The sequence below is a fragment of the Cervus elaphus genome, chromosome 18 (assembly GCF_910594005.1).
Source record: "Cervus elaphus chromosome 18, mCerEla1.1, whole genome shotgun sequence".
Classification (NCBI taxonomy): Eukaryota; Metazoa; Chordata; class Mammalia; order Artiodactyla; family Cervidae; genus Cervus; species Cervus elaphus.
Window position 1 is genome coordinate 18,718,244 of NC_057832.1, and position 25,047 is coordinate 18,743,290.

The window sequence follows — 25,047 nt, forward strand, 5'->3', positions numbered from 1 at the left end:
GGGCTCTCTGCCCACTCAGGCTGTGCCCCTGCCCATCTGAGCTCGGGCATGAGGAAGCTCCTGGGTTCCCAGTCTTTCCAAGGAGGCAGTCACTCTGCCTGCATCCAGTCCTAGCACAGCCACTTATCACCGTGTGGCCAGGGGTAAATTCGTTTCCTTTGTGTTTAACTGTGATGCCAACAGTTACATTAGGGCTTCCCAGGTGGCGCTCGTGATAAAGAACCCACCTGCAAATGCAGGAGACACGGGAGACCAGGCCTGATCCCTGGGTCGGGAAGATCCCCTGGAGGAGGGCATGGCAGCCCGCTCCAGGATCCTTCCCTGCAGAATCCCATGGATGGAGGAGCCTGATGGGCTACAGTCTGTGGGGTCGCAGAGTTGGACATAGTGACTTCGCGCACAATTACATTACTTTCTAGGTTATTTTAATGATTAAATGATATCACACATTCAAAACTCTTAGAATACCCAGCAGATTGTAACTGCTCAAGAATTTCTCATCAGGTTTGCCTCTGTATTATAAGCAGTAGTATATCCATCTTTGTGTGTTTGTGATCTTTGTATGTTTATATTATCTATAACAAGACTAGAATATTGTCCTTCCCCTATTTTAACAAAATTCTAGGTGGTTTAGGAAGGAAATGGAAATAACTTCTGCATAAATCTCCAAAAGGAACACTCACTCTCATTTATTATCTTTCTTCAAAGTTAAAAAAATTAATGAACATAGGTTATTTTGAATATTATGTATATATGATAATTTCATCTTTATACATTGGCTTCTTTAATATTAAGCACAAAGCATGCATTTGGCATAGCACTGTAATTATTCCAACAATATAGGAATATATTGTTTTTATCTTCTATGCAAAATAGAAAATAAAATCTTCTTATATATAAAATTTAATTATAGTTACAATTATTCAATAAATAATCTCTTTAAAACATATAAGTGCACTCATAATATTTTTGTTATATAAATATATTTATAAACAAATGGTCTGAAAGTTCTGAGTATTACAGCTTGAATTAATACTTAGATTCTTATGATAAATTTAGTATGTTTTGCCTTTAATTTTTGAAAACTGGAAACAAATCAGCATGGATATGGAAATTTATCAAAATTGCCAGTTTAGTCAAAGTTATAAAATTCATTTTCTATATTGTGTTGTCATCTAACCTTGGAATAATAACTGAGAGTTTCATTAACTGAGAAGCAGAAACTAGAAACTGAAATGTAAATCAATGAACTGTGAAAATGATGATATATTCACATATACTCTCTTGAAAATGGTTTTGCATTTTCTGCTAATGCAGATGTGATGTGGGATCAGTGAGGTGGAATTATTGACTTAAAAGAGCTTTTTAAGAACTTGAGCATATATGATCTTCATACACTTAGTGAACAAAATTCTTAGTCATATTTTCTTAGAATCCCTGAGTTTTAGTACCTGTATGGACTTTAAAGGTTTTCCTTAGCCTGACCTATAGGTCAGCAAACTTTTTCTCAAAGGACCAGATTACTAGATTTTGTAACTTTACAGGTTATGCTGTGTGCTAAGTCGCTCAAGTCGTGTCTGACTCTCTGTGTCCCCGTGAACTGTAGCCCACCAGGCTCCTCTGTCCATGAGATTCTCCAGGCAAGAATACGGGAGTGGGTTGCCATGCACTTCTGCAAGTGATCCTCCCCACCCAGGGATCAAACCCATCTCTCTTATGTCTCCTGCATTGGTAGATGGGTTCTTTACCGCTAGCACCACCTGGGAAGCCCTTATAGGTTATATAACTCAGTTTTGCTGTTGAGTGCAAAAAAGCCATAGACAGTATGTGAAGGAACAGCTATAATTGTGTTCTAGCAAAATTTGTTTACATAGACAGGTAACCTGCTTGTAGACTACAGCCGGCTGACTCTGATTTCGGCCCCTTTATTTTATACATAACATAAAGCGAGAGAGCTTAAGTGACTTAAGGGCACACAACTAGCTGGCTAGTGTCAGAACCACTATCAGGTCTTTAGTTTTTTCTTATCGCAAGTCTTCCAAAATGCAGAGTACTACTCTGGTAGCAAAAGCATGTTTGCTACATGGGAGTCGAAAACTCTGACTAATTGGTCTTACCTCCACCACTATTAGTTTCATGTAAAGCAGTATTCCCAGAGGAATGTATTGTTTTTTATCTTCTATGCAAAATAGAAAATAAAATCTTCATGTACATAAAATTTCAGTATTTGAAATGCTCCTTTCTTAGAATGTCCTTTTTAAAATATTACGATCCTTCCTGTTATTTCAAATAAAAGATAAAAAAAATGTGCCCTTGTGGATAGACAGAAGCTAGGCATAACTTATTAACTTAAAGAATTCAAAGATAATTAAATAATAGCAAAATAAAATATTGCCTTAAAATGTGTTAATATCTTTTTTTTTTTTTACGTGTATTCCCCATCCCGATCCCCCCTCCCACCCTCCTCTCTACCTGATCCCTCTGAGTCTTCCCAGTGCACCGAGCACTTGTCTCATGCATCCAACCTGGGCAAATGTGTTAATGTCTTGTGGGCTTAATTTCATTTTAATTAGAGTTTGTTTTCAGGGATTACTCTTACTCAGTTGAAAGGCTCTGACAAATGCCAGTCATAACATTTTAAAGGGATTTTGGTATCCTGTGAAGAGTACCTTCTGTTAAGGTAGAAGTCTGGACAGAAACAAAAACAAAGATGTTTCATTTAAAGGAAAGAAAAGGAGATTATAATTGTTATCTCAAAACTTTTTTCTACCTTAAGAAACAACATGTGATACTAAAGGTATTAAAAAAAATAAGCCTGTCCCCAAAATGCTCCCATTTCCTGCCTCCTGTTATGGCAGATATGAGCTAGAGAACTGGAGGGTGCTTATAGGGGGCGATTGGGCATGTAAGTCTTTTATTATTCACATTGAAGATTGTTACAAGTAAGTTTTAATTTTCAATTAAATTAATCTCAATGCATGTAGACCATTTATTGTCCAGGATATATTTCAAAATTGGTAACTGTTTGCCATTGATGAACCTGAGGCTGCTATTACATTCCTGCAAGAGATGATGATAATCTGAGGAGGAGGAAGAAAAGAGAGAGATTATGATGTAAAATCCATGGAATTTTTAGAAGCTTTTGTTTGTTTGTTTACTTTGACTGCTCTGGGTCTTCGCTGCTTTGCACAGGCTCTCTCTAGCCTTGGCACGCGGGGTTGCTGTGCACAGACTTCTCACTGTGCCGGCCCCCCTTGCTGCGGGGCACAGGCTCGGGGGTGTGTGGGTCAGGCCTTGGGGCACTCAGGCGCAGGAGTCTCAGCTTGTGGGCTTGGTGGTTGCGTCTTGGGAGCTCCAGCATCCAGGCTCAGTATTTGTCTTCAGTTGCTTCATTGCTCCACAGCATGTGGGATCTTCCTGGACCGGGAATCGAACCTGTGTCCCCTTGCCCACTGTGCCACAAGGGGGATCTTCCATTGAATTTTGTAATTTTGTAAGTGAAAGGAGCCTATCATGAAAGAAGACTGCCAGCTTTGGTGAATGGATGGATAGTGACATTTGTGGTCAGTTACAGAACACTGGAGGTGATAGTACTGGTTGAGGGATTGGGAACAATAAAAATAAACATACATATGGAGGATCTAAATTGTTATTTTTATATAGAAATCTTAAGTTTTGGGGGAAGATTGATAGGAGAGATGCATATTTGGGATCTTCAGCAGATAGGTAGTAACTCAACACATAGGCGTAAACCAGATCCTCCAGGAAAAGCAATCAAGGGCAGAGACCAAAGGTCAAAGCCAAAACTCTGAACATCCCTAGAAGAAAGTACTTTTCTCTTTTGCTTTGCTTGATAGTTGTTTATTGACACAGTCTAAGAGTGGCAATAATGAGCTTTACAAATTAATTTAACCCATCATCAGATACTTAATGTAAATCCTCTGAGAGGGAGAGAATGCCATTAAAAATGCCTATTTAAAAAGAAATTCCTAAAAAAAAATAAAAAAAAAATAAATAAAAATAAAAAGAAATTCCTGGACTTCCATGGTGGCCCAGTGCTTAAGAATCTGCCTGCCAATGCAGGGGGCATGGGTTCAACCCCAGGTCCGGGGAGATCCCACATGCCGCAGAACAACTAAGCCCATGCACCACAGTACTGAAGCCCGCATGCCTAGAGTCCTTGATCTGTAACAGGAGAAGCTACAGCAGTGAGAAACCCCCGCGCTGCAGCTAGGGAAAGTCCACACGCAGCAGCAAAGACCCAGCGCAACCAAAGTTAGAAAAAAGTTCCTGGCCAGGCCCCAGGACTGTGCAAAGGGAAAGAAATATAAAAATCTTCTTCTGCCCTTACTCCATGGATTAGCTGACAGAATAGAGAAAGTCTTTCCCTTTTCAGCCTGACAGCTTGATGGTAAAATGTTAACCCAAGTATGTCATGTCTGTTTCGAATCAAGTATTGAAGAAAGGAGCCTGTCTCTTAGAAATATCACGTTGTGATTAAGAGCAGAACATTCTTTTTCTGATCGTTCAGTTTGGGGAATGAGGTATGGTGAGAGAGCCCTGTGGGAATTGACCTAATATGAACGCAAAACCACCAAGAAGCCCTGAACGGTGGCACGTCCTCTGGAAAGACTGAAGTGGTGAAAGATATTCCTTTATATTGTATTTTAGTTGGCTTTCACAAGTCCATCTAGCTTTTGCCATCATTCCACTTAGTTTGAAAGAAACAAGTCAATGTTGCCAGTTCTTTCACAAATCCTTACTCAAAGCAAAAACATGGAAGTGAGGATTCTTGAAGCCCAGTTCTTGGTTTAGCCACTTTCTCCATGGAGTCAGAGGGAGAACTTAAGTCTCCAAGCAGGGTTACCACCTGTAAAAAGGATGCATCAGGATTTGAAAGAATAATTAGATGTGCATGGAATAGAAATCTATTGGACATGAGTGTGCAGCTATTAATGAAAGAACTCTTACTGTTTGGGGTTCTTAAAAGTGTTTACTAGTAAATTGCCATTTGACCGTGGGTTCATAGCACATTGCCTGTATTAATGATACAGTTTGCTGTAGAGACTTGTGGTTGGTGTCCAGTTTAGTGCCTGTAGTACATCCCCATGCCTGTACTTGGAAAAGGAAATGGCAACCGACTCCAGTATTCTTGCCTGAAGAATTCCGTGGACAGAGGAGCCTGGCAGGCTATAGTCCATGGAACTGCAAAGAGTTGGACATGACTGAGTGATACTGTTGTGGAATTGGGTAAACCCATATCTGAAGCCCACAGAGAAGTGTGAGCTGGAGATAAAATCTTAAGAGAAATCTCCTAAGGATGACAGTTAAAACTTGGCATTAGCCACAGTTATCCACAGAGTGTACGCATTTAGAAAGCATTGGTTTAAATAATGTAGACAAGTCCGTCAGTTGTGGAGCAGATAGAGGAAGTTCCAGAAGCTGGCCAAATCACTCCTATTATCTCCCCCATAACTGAGACGTCACGTCCCGGGAATAAATGTAAAAGATTAGGAGGGAAGTTTGGGGGAGAATTGATACATGTATATACATGGCTGAGTCCCTTTGCTGTCCTCCTGAAACTGTTACAACATTGTTAATCAGCTGTGTGCATGCATGCGTTGGTGCTAAGTCCCTTCAGTCATGTCCAACTCTTTTCGACCCTGTGGACTGTAGCCTGCCAGGCTCCTCTGTCCAAGGGATTCTCCAGGCAAGAAAACTGGGGTGGGTTGCCATGCCCTCCTCCAGGGGATCTTCCCTGCCCAGGGATTGAACCCACTTCTCTTAACATTCTCTTACACCTGCATTGGCAGGTGGGTTCTTTACCACTAGCACCATCTGGGAAGTCCAATCAGCTATATACCCCAATACAAAATAAAAAGTTAAAAAAAATAATAACCTGCCATGTGGCAGATATGTATTGTATTATATTTCATGTTTGCATGCTTAGTCGCTCAGTCTTGTCTGACTCTTTGCATCTCCATAGACTGTAGCCCACCAGGCTCCTCTGTCCATGGGATTCTCCAGGCAAGAATACTAGAGCAGGTTGCCGTTTCCTCCTCCAGGGGATCTTCCTGACCCAGGGATCAAATCCATGTCTCCTGTCTTCTGCATTGCAGGCAGATTCTTTACCCGTTGAGACATCTTCTAGACTATTATTGCATTATATTACATATCACATAATTGTATTTGCATATTATTATACATTTCATCTTATGTTACATATAATAATAAAGTGAGATAACAAAATAAAAGGGTGGGCGTAGTCAACTGTATCCATTGCAGCTGAGAGGACTTTTAAGATAAGGTCTGAAGAACCTCCACTGGTTGACGCCAAAGGATTAGTCCGCTTAAGGCAAATGTTGGAAGAACTGTCACGTGACTTACTTTGTGTCCCTGCCAGAGGGTAGAACCATACTCAGAATGGCAGCAGAAATTAGACCATCTTACAGAGATATGAAGAGGAATTCTTTCCTTGGGAAAGAACTTACCTATAAAGCTTCTTAACTCTTCTGGAAATCTAAGATTCTGCTATGCTAACTCAAATTAAGGTTGCCCAAATTTGAATAATTGGCAACAGGACTTGAATATTAAGATTTTTAACTCTGCTCTTTAGGGATCTTTCCTTAGTTAGACGTGGTAACCTCTTTTCGTTGGATACTTTTAAATGGTTATGCAAGCCAATTTAGGTTCCCAAAGGAACATGCCCCCTTTCATATACACACGCTCAACCAAAGCAGCAGCGTGTAAATAACCTATACTCATCTAGTTAGCATTTCACTTTGCTTTTTTGACTTTTAATTCAGACTAAACATTAATATAAGAAGTTTTGATAGTAACCCCTGAACTTCATCCTTTTTAGAAGGTAATGTAGCTCTCCTCCTGTAGGGTAACCATAGCAACTGACAAGGGACAGAGAAAGCAAGCTTTCACACATGCTGTGCTAATTAATCCTATCCTACAGATTTCCTTCAGCTGGAGGATACAGTTTAATAAATTTTGCATGAGTAAGCCTGTTTTGATGCATGAACTATATAAATACATAGGAGTATCTTTACTAAAAATATTTATTTAAAAATGTGGTTGTGTATTTCTGCTTCAAGATACACAACCACATTCAAAATGTGGTTGTGTATTTCTGTGCTTTTTTTTTTCTTTTGAATCATTGATTTAATAATTTGCTCCCTCTCTGAAAAGTTCGGGGATTTATTTATCTCTTTAACTGAACAGAAATATTTTTAGGGTGAAAAACTTTGGTTTAACAATATACAAGACATTTGCTCCAAGAATATGTTTTAATTGACTCTATGATATAGTGAGATGTGAGTTTTTCTCAAGTGATGCAGGAGAGTGTATCTTAAAAATATCATAACATTATTCAATATAACACATTTATAGGCGAACCATTTTGAGAAACTGTCTTAACGCATTGAAGAGTTAGAATATGGAAAACTGACTTTCCCTGATGATTTGGGAAGTTATATGACCCATGTGAATGGAGTTTGGGCAGTCCTTGACCTAAACTTGGGGCTTCCCTGGTGGCTCAGAAGATAAAGAATCTGCCTGCCAATGCAGGAGACATGGGTTTGATCTTTGGGTTGGGAAGATCCCCTGGAGGAGGGCATGGCAACCGACTCCAGTATTCTTGCCTGGAGAATCCCATGGACAGAGGAGCCTGGCGGGCTACAGTCCGTGGGGTCACAAAGAGTCAGATATGACTAAGTGACTAAGCAATCACACAGTTGACCTAAACTTGAGATGGAGAAGAATACATGTAGACAAAGAGCTTTTTATGTTTCTGTTTTTTCAGAACTATTTAATAAGTTTTACAAACTTATATCCAGAGTGAGCATAATTGACTTGGAGTCATACATCATTATTTAGATTTATACTACTAGCTTATTTTGAGGTCTGGTTCTCTCTTTAAAACTGGGAATATCACAGTTTTCTATAACCAGTGTGGTCTGAACTGTCAAAGAAAATCTCTGATTTTTAAATGCTCCTATCCCTCTGGCCTAGCTTTCTGTCAACAGGGCCTTGGCAAAACCAAGAAAACCCAGCCTGAATATTTTTGGCATCCCATTTGCCTTGACAACAGCATATGGAGCAAGTCAGAACTGATTTTGGGACTTAGGCTTGGCTCCTTGGTCTGTATAGAAGCATGCTCATTTGAGGAAGGAAACCCTTTGATGGTATTATGAAACCCTGGAAACACTTTAACGCCCTGATTGTTTTGTCTGTTGTTCAGTTTTGCCTGCTTTGAGGTAGGATAACACCTTGCAGAAAAAAGGAGAGGAGGTTATTATGGAAGTCTATTTTCAGAGGTAGTCGTTCCATTCATGTGCAGGAAAGTTAGAGACCATATATGTGTATGTATGTTTGAGTGTGTCAGATCTGTACCCTTTAATATGGGACGCTTACAACACTAGTCAATTTATAATATGCCACTGTGTTGTTATAAAAACTGTATGGTAGGGAAAATTGAATTATTGTAACCAAATTGAACTAATTAGAAATTCTTCATCTTACCAGCTACCCTGTTAATTTTAATATTTACATATAATACAATAAAGGAAATGCCATTGAAAAGTGTTTAATAAACAAAAAAGGTAATGTCCCTAAGTATTACATAAAAACTTAAATAATCAAAACATTAAAATGAATATATTATGGTAGGTTCACTTTAAAAATGTTTATTTGCTTAGAGCATCACAGTGACAGATAAAACTTTACTCTCATCACTAAAGAACATACACAGATAGAGAGCTATCATACAGTTTTTTTTTTCCCTAAAAATAATATCTGTAATTTGTGATTTTTAAAGGAATTATATCTTCATTGTATAAAACTTGGGAAAAATTCAGAAAATGTATTAAATTTTAAAAACTAAATATTTCTATATTTAGAATTAACCATTGAAGATATTGAAATATATTTTTTAACAGTCTTTTTCCAGTGCCTAAGTATTTATGACTATGAGGTCAAACTGCATAATTTATCACTTGATATATTATTTTGACCACTTTCCCAATTTCTTAGAAAACTTTCATTTTATTACATGATATCTCATCTCTGTGTACCAGATTTAGTAACTATTCCTTTATAATTATTTATTTATGTGTTTCAAATGACACTCCTGAATAAGCATTTCTTAGTGTTTGATAGAACACTGAAACCAAAAGAAATTTTGGAAAAAACTTTTGAGAAAAGAGTCATATTCTCTTCTTTCGGATTCATAATACATGTTAGAAAAAATTAAGGGCACTGAGAAGTCTCACAGTATACAGACCTGTTTTACTTTTTAAACCATCTTTTCTCAAAGTTACTCAGTCTTGGAACTTTTTCTTATAATACTTATTTTTAACTGTCAGAAGCAAAGTACCATGAAACCATCTTTGGAAAGCCAGGAGATTTCTAAGCTTCTGTATAATATCTAATAGTTTATGAATCATTTGTTTACTCTTTTGGGATTTTTTTTTAGGTTCTTAGTGCTTTATTAGGAAATATAAAGGATTTATTGGTTATTAGAATGTATTTGAAACAGGTAGACCAAAATATGCTTTCCCCAACCTTTTGTGTAACTTTGACATTGCATTTGTGACTCTGTATTATAGTATCACGTTTGACCTTTTAAAACTGTGAACATCCAAATTTAAATTACTTTGACCATTAATGTCTATTAAACTTCTTTATGTTCCCTGTAACCCACAGGTCTTGCAAGAGCAAAATCCGTCCCTAGCCACACATACTCCAATGAAGTGGTTACCCTGTGGTACAGACCTCCAGATGTCCTCTTGGGCTCGACAGAATATTCCACCTGCCTTGACATGTGGTGAGAAATGGAGCTTTGCTCTGGCTAATTTATCCGTAGCGCTTGGTCTGGGTCAAGCCTAGACAAACATCCTAACAGGCTGAATGAAGATTAATGGTACTGGAGCGTTTGCCTGTGTGTGGCAGTACCGCTGGAGTTTCTGAAAACATAATTGGGAATGTTCCCTAATCAGGGGCTCTCTTACAGATGGTGTCTGGTAATGGTTCTTGATGGACAAGGGCAGAGACATTTTTCTAGCTGTCAGTTCAGTGATTTTCTCCCTTACGGTCTTAATTTGTGACTTTGTTTTATAACAAGGGAGTATATATCTCCAAACAGCAGTATGAGTTGGAAGTAGTAGAAGCATGTTTAAATTCACAGCAATATTCAGATAAATGGTCTGAACATTTTGCTATAACTATAAGGTACTAAATTTGGTATAGTATAACCGTGAAAACTGCTGGTGCCAATTATTCAAGATGAAATAGAACAATCACTTTTTTAAAAACGTCAGAGTAAGTTTAATTCCAGTAGAGTCACAGTTCTGCACAATGGTTTAGCATAACTTAAAAATCTGTTAGAGGAGGCCCAAAGACCAGTGAGATTTAATGTATGATTATTATTAATGATGAACTTTAATGAGTTTCCAGTCTAGTATGATCTAGTTCAAATAAGGAAATAATCTTCTTTTTAGCTACCAGGGAAGGCTTAATAGTGAATGTTAAAAATGTTATTTATTAATAGAAAAATTCCTTTTCTAGACTCATAGTTGTGTTTAAAGTAAAACAGTTCATATAGCACATAGTGTTTTAATAGCAGGAATCCTCTTCCATGAATGATGATGCCCCACATAGAGAATTCAGCTGCATGTTCACATAATGTTTATGACCTCAATAAAGCTGCAGCATGTGCCATTTATCTTGTTGCCATGTAGTTACTTCACCGCTCTACCCTTGGCAATCTCAGCTTTTAGTTAATTAGGCTGTGATATGGCCTGGCTGTCTTCCCTGATGTTTCTGATCCAAACACTTTATGGGGAGAAAACAATGAAGTTTCTTGTGATGTAAGGCAAACAGTATAGGTTTACTTAATTTAGATTCCAGCAACTCCCTTAGACATGGGATTTGGGGGTCTGTGAAGCCACTGAAAATCTATGCAACATTTCGTGTACACATGGGTATATTTATTTTTATGAGATGTAGATCTCTAGCTTTCAATAGAGCTATAAAAGAATCTGGGTCACCAAACAGCCTAAGATCTATTGCCATAGATTTTGTAATGCCTTATAATAAATCTAATACCATTGTAAATGCAAACTCTAAAACACTGAGAATAAAGATGACCGTCTATCATTAAGGAGCCGAGCTAATCCATTTTTTACATCAAACTTCCTGGCTTTTTTTTGGTTTTTTTGACAATTGTTTACACAATTAGATGTTTGTTTGTTTGTTTTTCCCCCAAAGCTAAGCAGGGGCTTGAACAAAACAGCTATTTTGGTCATTAGCTTTAATGAAGGAAAAGATTGGAAGTAAAGGTCAATGAATGCATCCATCTGAGTATCAGTTACTGTCTCATTCCCTTCCTCCTTCCTGCCTTTAAAGTTGCAAGTTGGCTATGCAAATAATCATTACTTAATATTCTTGAGTTAGGGAGTGTTTTTCTCCATTTTTTGAGAATAGAAATTCTAGATTGTCTTTCAGTGAGGTCAGTCAAGGACTCTGCTAACAGAACATAGTTTGGAAACATTTGTGACTTGGAGCCAGTCTTGTCTTAGTTGCTTGGCAGGGCACTTCAGGCTCTACCCTTAGAATGGGGAGAAGCTATTTTTTTCCACACTAGTGGCTAATTTTTCCCAAAGCTTTGAAAGTGCTCTGTAAAGAGCAAAGAACTACATGGATTATGACTTGCTAATATGTCTGTTTCTGGTGTAGTGTTTGATGTCCAGGCTGTGTCTTTCCAACGCCCCCAACCCCAGCCTTTCTTTCACATGTGTATGCCTGTTGTTATCCATCCTTTTAAGGAAGAAGGTTTGGTTGCTTTCTGCCAATTTGCTTTAAACAGAGACATAATGAAGCCTAAGAAGAAGACTGTAATTTAAGTGGAAGGGAGGAAAACTGATATGGAATAGTAGACCCCAATGCCCTTTTGTCTGCATGCCAAGATTATTCTTTGCCAAAAAAAACAAAAAATAAATGTGTTATGTTGGAGCACTTTCCCACACTTATTGGCTGTTCATTTCTGAGTTGTGTCTGTACTATGCCTCTCACTCTGAATCTGATTTCATTCCAAGCCGTTTTCTAACAGCCGTTTTGTTGTTTTCCAGGTAGAATGTATGTATTTTTCCAGTCAGAGAAACGTTCAGAGGGCGCTGACTTTTGCATCATTGGTGACCTTGATGCTGGGTGTTGAAAGATCTAGAAATGGGACTGTAGCTGAATCTTGGCTCAGCTGCACCACAGAGCAGTGGAAATATTAACCCACTGACAACAGTGGGGAGGCAGGTGGCAGTGGATTCAGGCCTGTTTTACAGTTCATTTACCATCCTGGGGCAGCAGGGTAGTGACTAAAAACTAACGATCCCTACACAGTGTTACAGTTTCCAGTGTTCTGTTTAAATAGCTTCAGGCAATAAAAATATTAATGAAGACACTTATGCATTGACATTGGCAGCAAGTGATGGAAATCAGAGCTCTCCCGTTGGATTTACCACTCTAGGTCTCCAGCATGTGGGTGATGTATAGATATACTGGGCAGTTTGAGAACTCATCAGGAAAGGTAGTTTTTGTTTCCTTGACTGCCTCCATGAAGGAGGATTTAAACAGAGGAATCAAATTGGACTTTGTCTGGACTTCCCTTAATTCTTGGATTTTATAATTCTTTGTTTAAGTCCAGGCATAGGAAATCATCTTTAAGCTTCTAAACCAAAAAGGCTTACCAAGTACTGAAAACCACATTAAGAGAAGTATAGATGTGCCAGTGAGCTTATCTGTGTAGTCCCTCCCTTGTCAAGGAGTTCTGCTCTAGCTGTCGAGGTCATTGCTCTAAATAAGCTTTATATTGCTTTATAGAAGCTCATAAATATGTTTAGAGTGGCATTTGTTTTCTAAAGCAATAGGTCACTTGGGATTGTTTTAAGGGATTAATTTTTAACATAGGGTGGCAAAATTATCTGTAGCTAATAAATATCTCATCAAGATCATGTTGCTTTTGGGAGAGGCCACAGTATATAGTGGTACCACCTTGTGTCAATTCCATGCTCCCCAGTAGCATGTCAGTCTCTCCTTTTCATCATCTTTTTCAAAGCTAATTAACATATTAACTATGCTTGTCAAAATGTGGGGCGAGTCGTTTATAAATAAGCCTGTCAAATGTAATGAGATTGCATATTAAATCACCCTTTCTCTATTACATCTCTGATTTAGGATTAAAATCAATTTATTTAACATTGTAGCAGCTGGGTGGTTAGAAAAAAAATTTCCGTACTGATCTTGATATATAGAAAAATGTCTGCATCAAAATTGATTTTGCATATATCAGAGAAGAAATTGCCTATTTATTGAGTATTATAAGGCCATTTAGCATTGCATTTTATTAAAGAAGCCTAATTACCATACATATTGGCAATATAGAGTTCTGCCCTCATCCTTAAGAATCTCTCCTGAACAAAGGATATTTATGTAATAAAGTTTCCTAAGGACTCAGGTTTGCTGACCAGTGTTTTAAGAGAAAGAATCATAAATGAATCCTACTGTAGTGCCCACCCAGAAAAGAAATGTGTTCCATGTGAGGTAATATCTTGAGTAATTGGCAAGTAGTAGTAATAATAATAATTGAGTCTTAGCATTAGTAATAACAAAGATAATAATAAGAGATACTTTTCTTGGACCCAAATAGTATTCTAAGCTCCTTTATACATTAAAAAAAAAATCTGCAGTGTTTATTTTGTCCTAATACTCTTTTTTTTATAAACATTTACTAGAGTATGGTTGCTTGACAATGTTGTGTTGGTTTCTACTGTATGGCAAAGTGAATAAGCTACATGTGTATGTATATCCTCTTTTTGGGATTTCCTTCCCACTTAGGTCCCCACAGAGCCTCCAGTAGAGTTCCCTGCGGCTGTCCAGCAGGTTTCATTAGTTACCTATTTTGTACATAGTATCAATAGTGTATATATGTCAATCCCAATCTCCCAATTCATCCCCTGCCCCGCCTCCCCATTGTATCTTTATGTTTGTGCTCTCTGCCTTTCTGTCTCTGCTTTGTAAATAAGATCTTCTATACCTCTTATACATTTTAATTACTTACCTACTGTTCCATGATAAAGTGAAAGAAAGTAAAACCCAGAGAGACTAAATAGAATAATAAAAGTCATATATTTAGTAAATAGAGTTAGCATTCAACTCAGAGCTAACCCACTCCAAAACCTTTTCTCCCTGAAACATATTACATAGTCTCCTAAGATGATTTATAAGCAACTGTTTTTTTCATTTTACTAACAAAGTGATTCCAAAACACAAGTCAGTAAAATACTTCTTTGAGAACTTAGGTTATGCTCTGAGTCATGTTGGGTCCTTTGCATGCTTCAAACCAAGTGGATGGCTTGCCTCTCAATTTTATTCAGAATGGAGGCTTTTTGAAATAAACTTAAGACTTGACTCATTGGATGGATACAGTTTCATGGGACCAATATCTATACTGGCAAGTATTTTCCCAACTCCTAACCAGTACTCATTTACCACTTCTGCTAAAATGAATGTATCCATTTGAAAAAGAATGCTGGTAAAAATGAGAATTTTTCATGGGCTACATAAAGTCATCTAACTGTCCACATTATTTACACATTTTCTAATTAATCAGATCATAAGACCAAGGAGGATTCAAATTAGTCACTGTGCAAAGTAACATCTCTTTGAGAGCTCTTGAGAGCTGCTTAAATAATACATGATCCAAATGACTTACTGGTCTTGCCATGGACAGGGCAATGCCACAGAAACAGAAGACAGAGGTAGTCAGGAGGGTGTTGGGGGCGGGAGGGAGGAGAAGGCTGAACTGCTGGTGGCAACCATGGTTTCTGAGCCACTTTTACTATTGAAATTCTTGAGAAGTAGGATGACCATAGCGTATATTGTCCATACCAGGATACCTTTCAGAGTTAATAATAATTCTGCTAGGACAGCGTATATAAAACAGGGATTTAATGAGTGAGAACTCACTACCGTCTCCTCATCGAAACTGAGGTCCAGCCCGTTGCCTAAAAAAAAAAAAAAAAAAAAACAGGGATTTAATTGTGACTTTGGAGAAGGCAATGGCACCCCACTCCAGTACTCTTGTCTGGACAGTCCCATGGATGGAGGAGCCTCGTAGGCTGTGGTCCATGGGGTCGCAAGGAGTCGGCACAGCTGAGCAACCTCACTTTCACTTCTCACTTTCATGCATTGGAGAAGGAAATGGCAATCCACCCCAGTGTTCTTGCCTGGAGAATCCCAGGGACGGAGGAGCCTGGTGGGCTGCCGTCTGTGGGGTCGCACAGAGTCGGACACGACTGAAGCGACTTAGCAGCAGCAGCAGCAATTGTGACTTGTGGTCATCTTACTCATGGCGCTGGAGCAGTAATTTGCTAAATACTAGTGGTCAGAAGAGACAGTGCACGTGAGTGCTTGCTTCACACCCAAGGAAAGCTGGCTGCAAAGTTCTGTTCCGTTGCTTTATGACAGATAATCTCCAAAAGTACAGATCTCTCATATGAGATTGTTGTGAGTATGGAGTGGCTGCCAAAGTGCTGTCTTTAGTGATGGTTTTCAAATGCTGATGGGAACCAGTTCTCTTAGCCTCTCAAAAGTTTACGTGGTTATGGTTATTACATCCCACGTTGTTTATCAGTGTGCGTTTCTGTGAGAGAGAGAATCTATGTGTGTTTTCAGTGAATATATTTGGTCACTTATATAATGGGTTAGCTGAATCATAACATGTAAAATGAGACGTTGTATGTATATTTCACTACTAAATATTTTAAAAACAAATAAAAAATCCCCTATTTGCATCAAAGTTGGCCAAGTAATTGGTTGCCCACAACTGGTGTTTGGATGACTTTTTTTTTTTTTTTTTTGCTTACCTCAGATGTTTTTATTGATTTCCGAGTTCACAAAGCAGTATTGCAGATGGAAATTAAGTGTTAAGGCCATGTGTGAGATACCTAAAGGGAAAGAGTCGAATGGAAGTGCACACTACTAGGCTGACTGAAAGAACAACTGGGAAAACGGAAGATCTGACATAAAATTCCAAAATATACACTACTCTGGCAGCAGGAGTGTAGGCTCAAACAGCGCTATAAAATGCAAGACGCACCAGAGGACTCACTATATTAGAACTCAGTACATTAGCGTGGTCACTGGATGACTCTTAAATAGCCGATTGCAATGACTAACTTTCCTGTTACTAAGATTTGCCCTTGGCACACTCAGTTGCCTCACTGGTTGATGAGAATAGCAAGAGATGGGTAAGTGGGAACTTCTTTAAGAAATATACGACTCCATAAATGTTGAAAATGGTGTGTCAGCCAAGCTGGATATTTTGCATGTCTATTAAAGTATGCTGTGGACAGGTGCTATGGGATATATTAAAGAATTAGAAGCTGCTGTGTTTGGTTTTAGTGAGATTAAGATACTGCCTGTGCCTAGAGACTTGAGAGAAATTTGGCCCAGGATGCTCTGTATGTGTATGTCTGTGTGTGTGTCTGTGTGTGCACCCATGCATTTAACTTGTAAATATATGTTAGTGCTCAACATTTGGAAAATACTGAATGCTTACTAGTACTTTTTATGTTTTGTAAGTGGTGCATTTTTTTTCATTTACAAGTTGATTCTCTGTTTCTGGCAACTAGCAGTGGTTTGCTGTTTAAGGAGGCCGTGTTATAGCAGAAAACACATTAAAAGCCCAAATTAGGTTCTGACTCTGCCTCTCCTTAATTGTGTGAACACAGTTGACGAAGTTCCTTAACTACCCTTCTCTTCAGTTTCCAAATCAGAACACTTTGATAATTAAATCTACATTAGTTGCTGTTGTTCCGTGGCTCAGTCTTGTCCAACTCTTTGCAACCCCATGGACTATAGCCTGCCAGGCTTCCCTGTCCTTCACTATCTCCCAGAATTTGCTCAGATTCGTGTCCATTGAGTTGGTGATGCCATCTAGCCATCTCATCCTCTGTTGCCTTCTCCTCCTGCCCTCGGTTCATCAGTTATAACCAGTGACTAATAGTTGCCATGATAACAATGAGCAGCCATCTCTTGCCCCACTCCTGCTCACCCTCTGATCCTGTTTCTCAGAAGCAACTACTACTTTCAACTCTTTTAATATCTGTCTCCATATGTCTTAAATAATTATATTGCTACCCATTCATTTACTCTTTTAGACATGTCTACTAAGTAGGTGTATAGTAGACAGAGATTTAACTTTCTTCCATCAACCTTCCCTCACTCCACCGTCATCTCATTGTGTCAATATAGAATTTATATCACATTTTGAAATATTAATATGTAAATATTGTTCATGGTGAAGTCATGTAGTATTCATGATTATGTATCCTTTCTTGTACGATGTTTTGCTCTTCTTGAACTTTGTAATTGTCTCTGATTTTTTTTAGTTTCATTGTCTTTGTCCCTGCTGTTATTTATAGGCATAAAAGATGTGTCAGTTACACATGAAAAATATTTTCCAGATGGTCAAACGCATCAGCAAATTTGTCAGTCCCATTTAGTTGTCTTGACATCTCCCTTTCCCACCCTTTGCCTTAAGACCTTCCTCTCTTGTCTGTGTGATTTTTTGCCTTAGTACAGCTGAATAGCTCTCATTTTAGGACTTCTGTTTACACTCTCTGCTGTTGTTACAGGTCCTTAGTTTGTTATTTTCTGTCTTCTGCCATATCTGCTCTGTACCTCCTTCTGCCCTGACCTATGTCCTAGACGGCTGACCACTAACGGATACCGCCTCCAAGCTGCCTTTGCTACTGGTGTCCAGCTGAGTTCAGGCAAAGGGCATGTGAGAGGGTTGGGTATTCATCCTTACTTCTTCCCTGCTTTAAACCATATTTCTGGGAATGGCTAACTGCAATTTCTGTGACAAAGTACCTCTTCCATGGCTCTCGCTGTGAATCATGTTCATGCCCAGACATGTCCAACTCTCTCTGACCCCCTGGACTGTAGCCCACCAGGCTCCACTGACCATGGTGTGTCCCAGGCAGGAATACTGGAGTGGGTTGCCACTTCCTTCTCCAAGGGATCTTCCTAACCGAGGAATCGAACCCATGTCTCCTCCGTCTCCTGCGTTGCAGGTGGATTCTTTACCCGCTGAGCCACTGGGGAAGCCCCTGTAGCTGTCGGTAGATTTCAATGACACCTGACCTTTTTGATCCTAGGGTCAATAATGGCTTTTCATTATAAGGCAGGTAATGACTTCCTGCTATTACTAGCCTCTCTGTGTCAATATGTCTTCTTCATTCTCTTACACCTCTGTAAGTAGTAAATTCATTAGAGTCTGTCCTGGGTTCCATTCATTTTCCTTCTGACCTTCACTGATCCTAGATTCTCTGTTCCCTGGATTCCTTGTCTTCCCCCTTTAGTTTCCTAAGAAAGAATATGTGAAAGATGCAAGTTTTCAAATTCTTGATTTTCTCAGAATGTCTTTATTCAGCTCCCACACATGACTGATAATACTTTGGATGAGAATGTAATGAGTTCCCCCCCTCCTCAGAATTTTGAATGTGTTATTTAATTTCTTCAGAACTTCTAGTTTTGCTGCTGAAAAGTCTGATTCCATTCAGATTTGCCATCATTTATGTGCCTCATTATACTTTCTCTCTGGAAAGTATTAAGTTCTTTTGTCTAACCCTGGTATTCTGAAATTGCTTGATAATGAGCTTTGCTGTTTATTTTATTTATCTATTTATTTTGGCTGCACTGTGTGGCAAGTGATATCTTAGCCCCCTGACCAAGGACTGTGCCCCCCACACTGGGAGTGCAGTCTTAACTACTTAACCACCAGGGAAGTCTCCAAAAGTGAGATTTGACTATGGCTTTTTCTGTTGGTGCCAGTAGATACGCAGATCAATTAAACATGTTTTTTACTTAATTTCCCCGTTTCCAGCTCTGCCTCACCCTGCTCTCACCACTTAGCCTCAATTTGAGCCTTTTTTGGATTTAATTTCTCCAGATGATAAACACCGGGTGTCTTGCTGGTGGACTGGGGGAGACATGGTCAGAAAAGGCATGTGGGTTGATTGCTCTGTACACACTTCAGTCCGCCACCTTATTTCCAGAGGTGGATTCACGTCACACTTTCTACAACTGAGTCTCCAGGCCCTGGGCCTTTTGTAGATTGCTGTACGTGAATACTCTTGTCACTTGGGGAGTTATAACTGCCTATGGTCTACCTAGATAGCCACACCTGTGTTCACAGCTGAAAAAAATTCTCTCATCCTCTTGTGTCTCCTTATCTATTTCGTGTGCTCAGTCACTTCCATTGTGTCGAACTGTTTGTGACCCCATGGACTGTAACTGCCAGGCTCCTCTCTCCTTGGGATTCTCCAGGCAAGAATACTGGAGTGGGTTGCCCTGCCCTCCTCCAGGGATTCTTAGTGACCCAAAGATGTGAACCCGCGTCTCCTGTGTCTCATCTCTTGCATCTATTTTATCCTTGTTTAAAATGTTATTCCTTAACTGATACTTCATTCACTTTGGGGGGCAGGACGGCAGGGTTTGTGTACATTTTACCAACTGTCTTACTCTTGTTAATTTAATATCCACAGCTTTACTTATGGACAGTTGACTGCTCGGGTCCTCATCCTGTAGAGAATTGTGGTTTTTCTTGGGTGCAGATTTGAGTTTCAAGTGTTGATGAGTCGGAGCCAGTCAAACAGCGCAAGGCAGGCAGGAGCCTCTTGGCTGCCAGCATCTTCGTGTGGTGGTGGGAATTTGTAATCCTTGCCATTTAACTGTGAATGCAGTCATGACAGCTTTGTTAGGAAAACAAACACGGAAAGACAGCCGTGTACTTTCTGACAAGCTAATGATGGAAAGGAATAGAAAGTGCAGTGATGATTTTTTAAAAGATAAAAATTTTCCATGAATTGAGAGAAGTGATTACAACAAGTATGATCTTTGGATCAACAGCATGTGTGAATCCAACGTGAGCTTACTATTAAAACAAGCAGAAACAACTAGAATAACTCAGCAAGTGTTCCAGTCGATACAAACTTTCTAATCCAATAAGGGTAAAAAGGTCGGCTGTTAACTTACATGCACAAGAAGGATATGATTGAATGGAAATGTGATTGGAGAGAAGCTAGAAGCTTGTATAAACTTAATTGTTGGAAAAGGGATTTAGGTGTCAGAACTGTTCATTGAAGGACGAAAATGGGGACTTGGTGTGGTCATAACATTCATGAATTAATGTGCTACTTTATCTAGCATGTACTTTAGTTAGAAATCACATTTTCATTTACTGGTATTCTGCTGTATGAATTAATGTAGTTTAAATATACTGGCAGCTTTCTTGGTTTTAGACTATATTATGTAATTGATAAACTTGAATATTTGTGTTTCTCTTTTAGTTTTGCTCTTCAAATGTAATGTACTTAGATTCTTATTAATCAAATATATCACTGGAGAAATAAAGAAATAGTACAATAATTGAAAAAGGATTAAAATCAAACTTAACTAAACTAGACTATCAGTGGCCAAGAAAGAGCCTGCTTTAAATTCCATTAAAATATAAAACAAAACTTAACTACCATCCGTCTTAAGTATAGTCTGTCTAAGGGACAAATGCAGTCTAAGGGACTTAGTCATTACTGAGGACCAAATCTGAGTAGCTTCCTGTTTTCCTCTACACATGTGGATTGTTCATCTTTTGCTACGGCATTTTATATTTCTCTGTATTTCCATGTGAGACAGCACAATTCTAAGAATGAGACGTTCACATAATTGCCTTGTCTGCAGAGCTTGGCAGACCGTTTCTGTTCTCTCTCATTGATAATTCAGTGGTTCTTCCTGGATAGCTAGCTTTCACCATGTTTGCTTCTGGAGACAGAATATATTCATAGCCTAACGTAGACTCAACAAATTGAAAACCTTTATTAGATCAACTATATACATTTTTGTCTGTCATATTTAATCCTGGCATGTTTAATTTAGAAGCTGTTTCAGAATTTTAGCTACCTAATGATATCAATCCATAATTTTATTTTAGTTTTGTGGCCATTTTATACCCCTGCCTCCCAAATCTGAAGATTCTTGGTTGTTCTGTTCATAGTAGCTGGTTGGTGGGGGCACAGAGGGAAAAAGAGCTTCTAGAATCCCCCCAGAGTAGCCCCCTTCCCATAAAGATCTCCCTTACACAGCATGATGATCTTTAGTCATTCATTCATTTAACAAAACCTTACAGAATGTCCAGAGGTTCAATAGTGAAAAAGACCCGGTCCCTGCCCTCAAGCAGTACCCCCCGGTACTAAGCATGATACCACTCCAGGGGACACCATCCACATTGTATGCAGCGTCTGATCTGTACAGTCACATTCCAGGCCAAGTGGTCCTTGAGTATATTCCGAGAAGCCCACAGACTTCACCAAAAATCAGACAATGAGGATTTATAGTGGGAAGGTTTTTGTCTTTGGGTCTTCCATATATCATCTAAGATGGTTGTCATGGCAGATGGTTATCAATCATTTCATTGTCAAATATCATCCATCTAGTTGTATATCTAAGTGGTGCTCATTCCAGCGTTCTTAACCATCGACTGTCCAAGTCCAGCTGTGCCATCCATTTGATAACTAGAACTAAATATATCAACTTAACACTCTGTAAATTAAAGTTCAGAATTCTTTCAGGGGAGCAGTTTACATGACGATTTCAGCAGTGATTTGTCCTTGTGATTTGCTAGATATAGTTTCTCTAAAAAGATTGCTTGAATGTGTCATTTGCTTTGATCTTTAAGATAATTGCCCACAAATAATTTTTTCCTAATTCCCCACATTATTCAGGATGATAAATACATTTGGAGGGAGAAATCTTATGACTTCCTTGTTCTGCCTCAGCTGTCATATAAACAGAAATTAAAGATGTGTGAGGCTTATTAATTGGCTTTTTCTTTTCCTGCCTGGTCTACAGTTATTCCTTGGAGACGTGCTTTCAGTGGTAGAATTTTAAATGACTAATCAAATGGAACCTCTGTCTTCCTATATGGTTCCATAGTATAAGAAATAATATTTCTCAGCTATTCGATGCAATATGTTGAGTTTTACATTTTTTCCCCCTATTGTAGTCCTCAGTAAGGGCCTTTCTCATTTACATTTTTGTATTGATTGTTACTGGTTTCTAGATATAACTAGCCTGAATATTCCCAGTTACCTGTGTAGCCTGTGGCTCTTATTTTAAGAGTTAATCTCTGGAGTTTTCCTTGTCTGTGGACTCCTGTTTTCAACTTTCAAGTATTCTTGAACCCCCATCTTATTTTCTGTACACTATCAACAGTGATAGACTTCAGTTTTTAAGGGTAGTTTTCTTGTTATTTTCTGCCCAGACCTTAATTTTGGAGGCTTTCCTTTTGATTTTATCTTTATCCTTCTCAGCATTTGTTACCGGGCTTGAGAACGAATTTGCCGTCTCTGTTTCTTCTTTTTTAATCTGACCAGATCGAGCGCATAAAAACATGTTCTACAGCATGTATATTATCTATGGTGAAACAGGTCACCAGCCCAGGTGGGATGCATGAGACAAGTGCTCGGGCCTGGTGCACTGGGAAGACCCAGAGGAATCGGGTGGAGAGGGAGGAGGGAGGGGGGATCGGGATGGGGAATACGTGTAAATCTATGGCTGATTCATATCCATGTATGACAAAACCCACTGAAAAAATAAATAAATAAATAAAAACAAACAAACAAACAAAAAAACATGTTCTAATTGGAGAAGGCAGTGTGGCTTAATGTTCACTGACCCAGGACTCTGAGTCACATTTTCAGGTTCTGGGGTTGACATTTAAACATGCAATACGGTTTATTTACATGTAAAAATCAAGTCATTGTCTTAAGAATTCTCTAAAGCCCCTCTGTCCCTAAATTTTAGCAATCAAATAAATTGTACTGCCGAACCAGAGGTTTCCATGGAGACGGTTGGAATTCCCTTGGAGTGACATAAATGAAATTTGGGTTTAGATATTTTGGTGTAACTGAACTGATTTTTTTCTGTTTAATTTTATATCGTGATATTGGTTCTAAATCAAATTCCTATCTCTATTTCAGTTGCTTCTGTTCCCTCCTCAGAATAGTTTGTTTAATTCATTCATCAGTTCATTTATTTGAAAGATATTTATTGAACACTTATTCTGTGTCAGGCACCAGGTTAGGTCCTGGGGCTTATAAAGATGACAAAGATCCTTCCATGCTTTCAAGATCAGAAGGAAAAATGGTGTAATAAGCCATTGACAGAAGTAGAGCTGAGGACACATTGGCCAGGTCATGAACAAAAATACCCCACCAAGAAGTGAAGCCGCTGGTGTTTGTGGGTAGGGAGGAGGGACAGTTTAAGAAGCAGATAGAGAAAAGGGAAAAAACGGAGAGAGGGGGAAAGTGGGTGGAAACCAGAGTGGAGGAATATTTAGAAATAGTTGGGGGGTGAGAACTTGATTCAATGAGAGTGATAAGGGAAGGGCAAGGGTTTTAGATGATCCCTGGATTTCTGGCTGAGGTAACTGGACCAGAAAGCAAAAATACAGCTTTGTGATTACTCAGCCATAGAAAGGAACAAAAGTGGGTCATTTGTAGAGAAGCGGATGGACCTAGAGACCATCATACAGAGTGAAGTAAGTCAGAAAGAGAAAAACAACTATCTTATATTAATGCATGATATGGCATTCAGAAAATAGTACAGATGAAACCTATTTCCAGGTCGGGAACAGAGAGGCAGACATAGAGGTGGACACAGGGGTCGAGGAAGGGGAAGGGGGGACGAATTGAGAGAGTGGGATTGGCATGCATGCATTACCATGTGTGAAATAGAAAGCTAGAGGGACGCTGCCGTATGGCATGGGGGGTCAGCTCAGTGCTCCGTGATGGTCTGGAGGCCTGGGATGGCGGGGTGGGAGGAAGATTCAAGGGAGTAGGCTTGTACGTAAACTACAGCTGACTCACTTCATTGTACATCAGAAACCAGCAAAACATTGTAAAGAGATTGTACTTCAATTTAAAAATATATATATATGTATGTATATATTTTAAGTATACATCTCTATATTATATTTAATACATATATTACATATATTTATATACAAATATATAAAAAGTATGTATATACTCACATCCACATACACTAAAATGCATATATGTGTACCGGAATACACACACTAAAATATTATTGACATAGAAATATGCATATTAAAATGTGTGAGCAAAAATCCTCATTATAACTTCATGAACAGTGTTGCCAGTTGGTACTTCAAGGTGGCCAGGCTTCTAGATCTTTCTGGTCAGTGTTATTGCAGTGGTCCCTTTCAGTCTGGACCATTGCCTGATCTCTCCTCTCTGGTCAGCAGCAGGCCACCCTGGGCCTTGGCTTCATTGAACTACCTTAGTTCACACACTTCATTCTTTGCTTTTATTTAATTTTTGTAAGTATCATTCTTAGAGATAAAATTTTGCTTCCTAGTTTGAAAAGTAAATCTTAAGGTTTCCCCATATAGAAAAAGTCGGTTGTTTTGAACTGAAGGTTCTCTGAGATGGGCTTTTATCCACAGCCTAGTGTTTGGATTGGTTTTGTTTTCATTCCCTGAGAGCTAAGTAGTCCATAGAAGTATTTGACTAAGATGTATTGTGCCTATCTGTACCTAATGAAGCACTAACCGCAGTAAATGATGAGTGACAGTTTAATCAATTCAGTTCCTTCAGTAGTCACCAAGGGCACGTGGGCTGTAATTTTTTAATCTTTCACTTTTCAAATACTGCAAATGCCAACATGAAAAGATCACATTTGTTATGTGGCATAAATTTTCTTGCAAGTTTAAGCAAAAACTATTTTTTACAAAAAGTCTTTCATCTTTTAGAAGCTAAACTCATAGGGAAAGAAACCTTTTTGTTCTAGTTTGCAATTATATAACATATTCCAGCAGAGAAGAGATAAATAAATGGCCACCTTGTGCATCAGCTTGCACTAGCTTTAATTGCATAATGGTATATTTCAGTGAACCATGGCTAA

The 25,047-nt window shown here is 38.7% G+C and overlaps 1 protein-coding gene across 3 annotated transcripts in view; it reads left to right on the forward strand.

Moving 5' to 3' along the window:
* CDK14 (cyclin dependent kinase 14) overlaps nucleotides 1-25,047 on the forward strand; it is a 638,693-nt gene that overhangs the window by 346,136 nt on the left and 267,510 nt on the right. For all 3 annotated transcript variants that reach the window (XM_043873241.1, XM_043873240.1, XM_043873242.1), the window contains one exon: nucleotides 9,712-9,832. In XM_043873241.1, coding sequence (XP_043729176.1) covers nucleotides 9,712-9,832 — 121 coding nt within the window. The remainder of the gene's footprint in view (nucleotides 1-9,711; nucleotides 9,833-25,047) is intronic.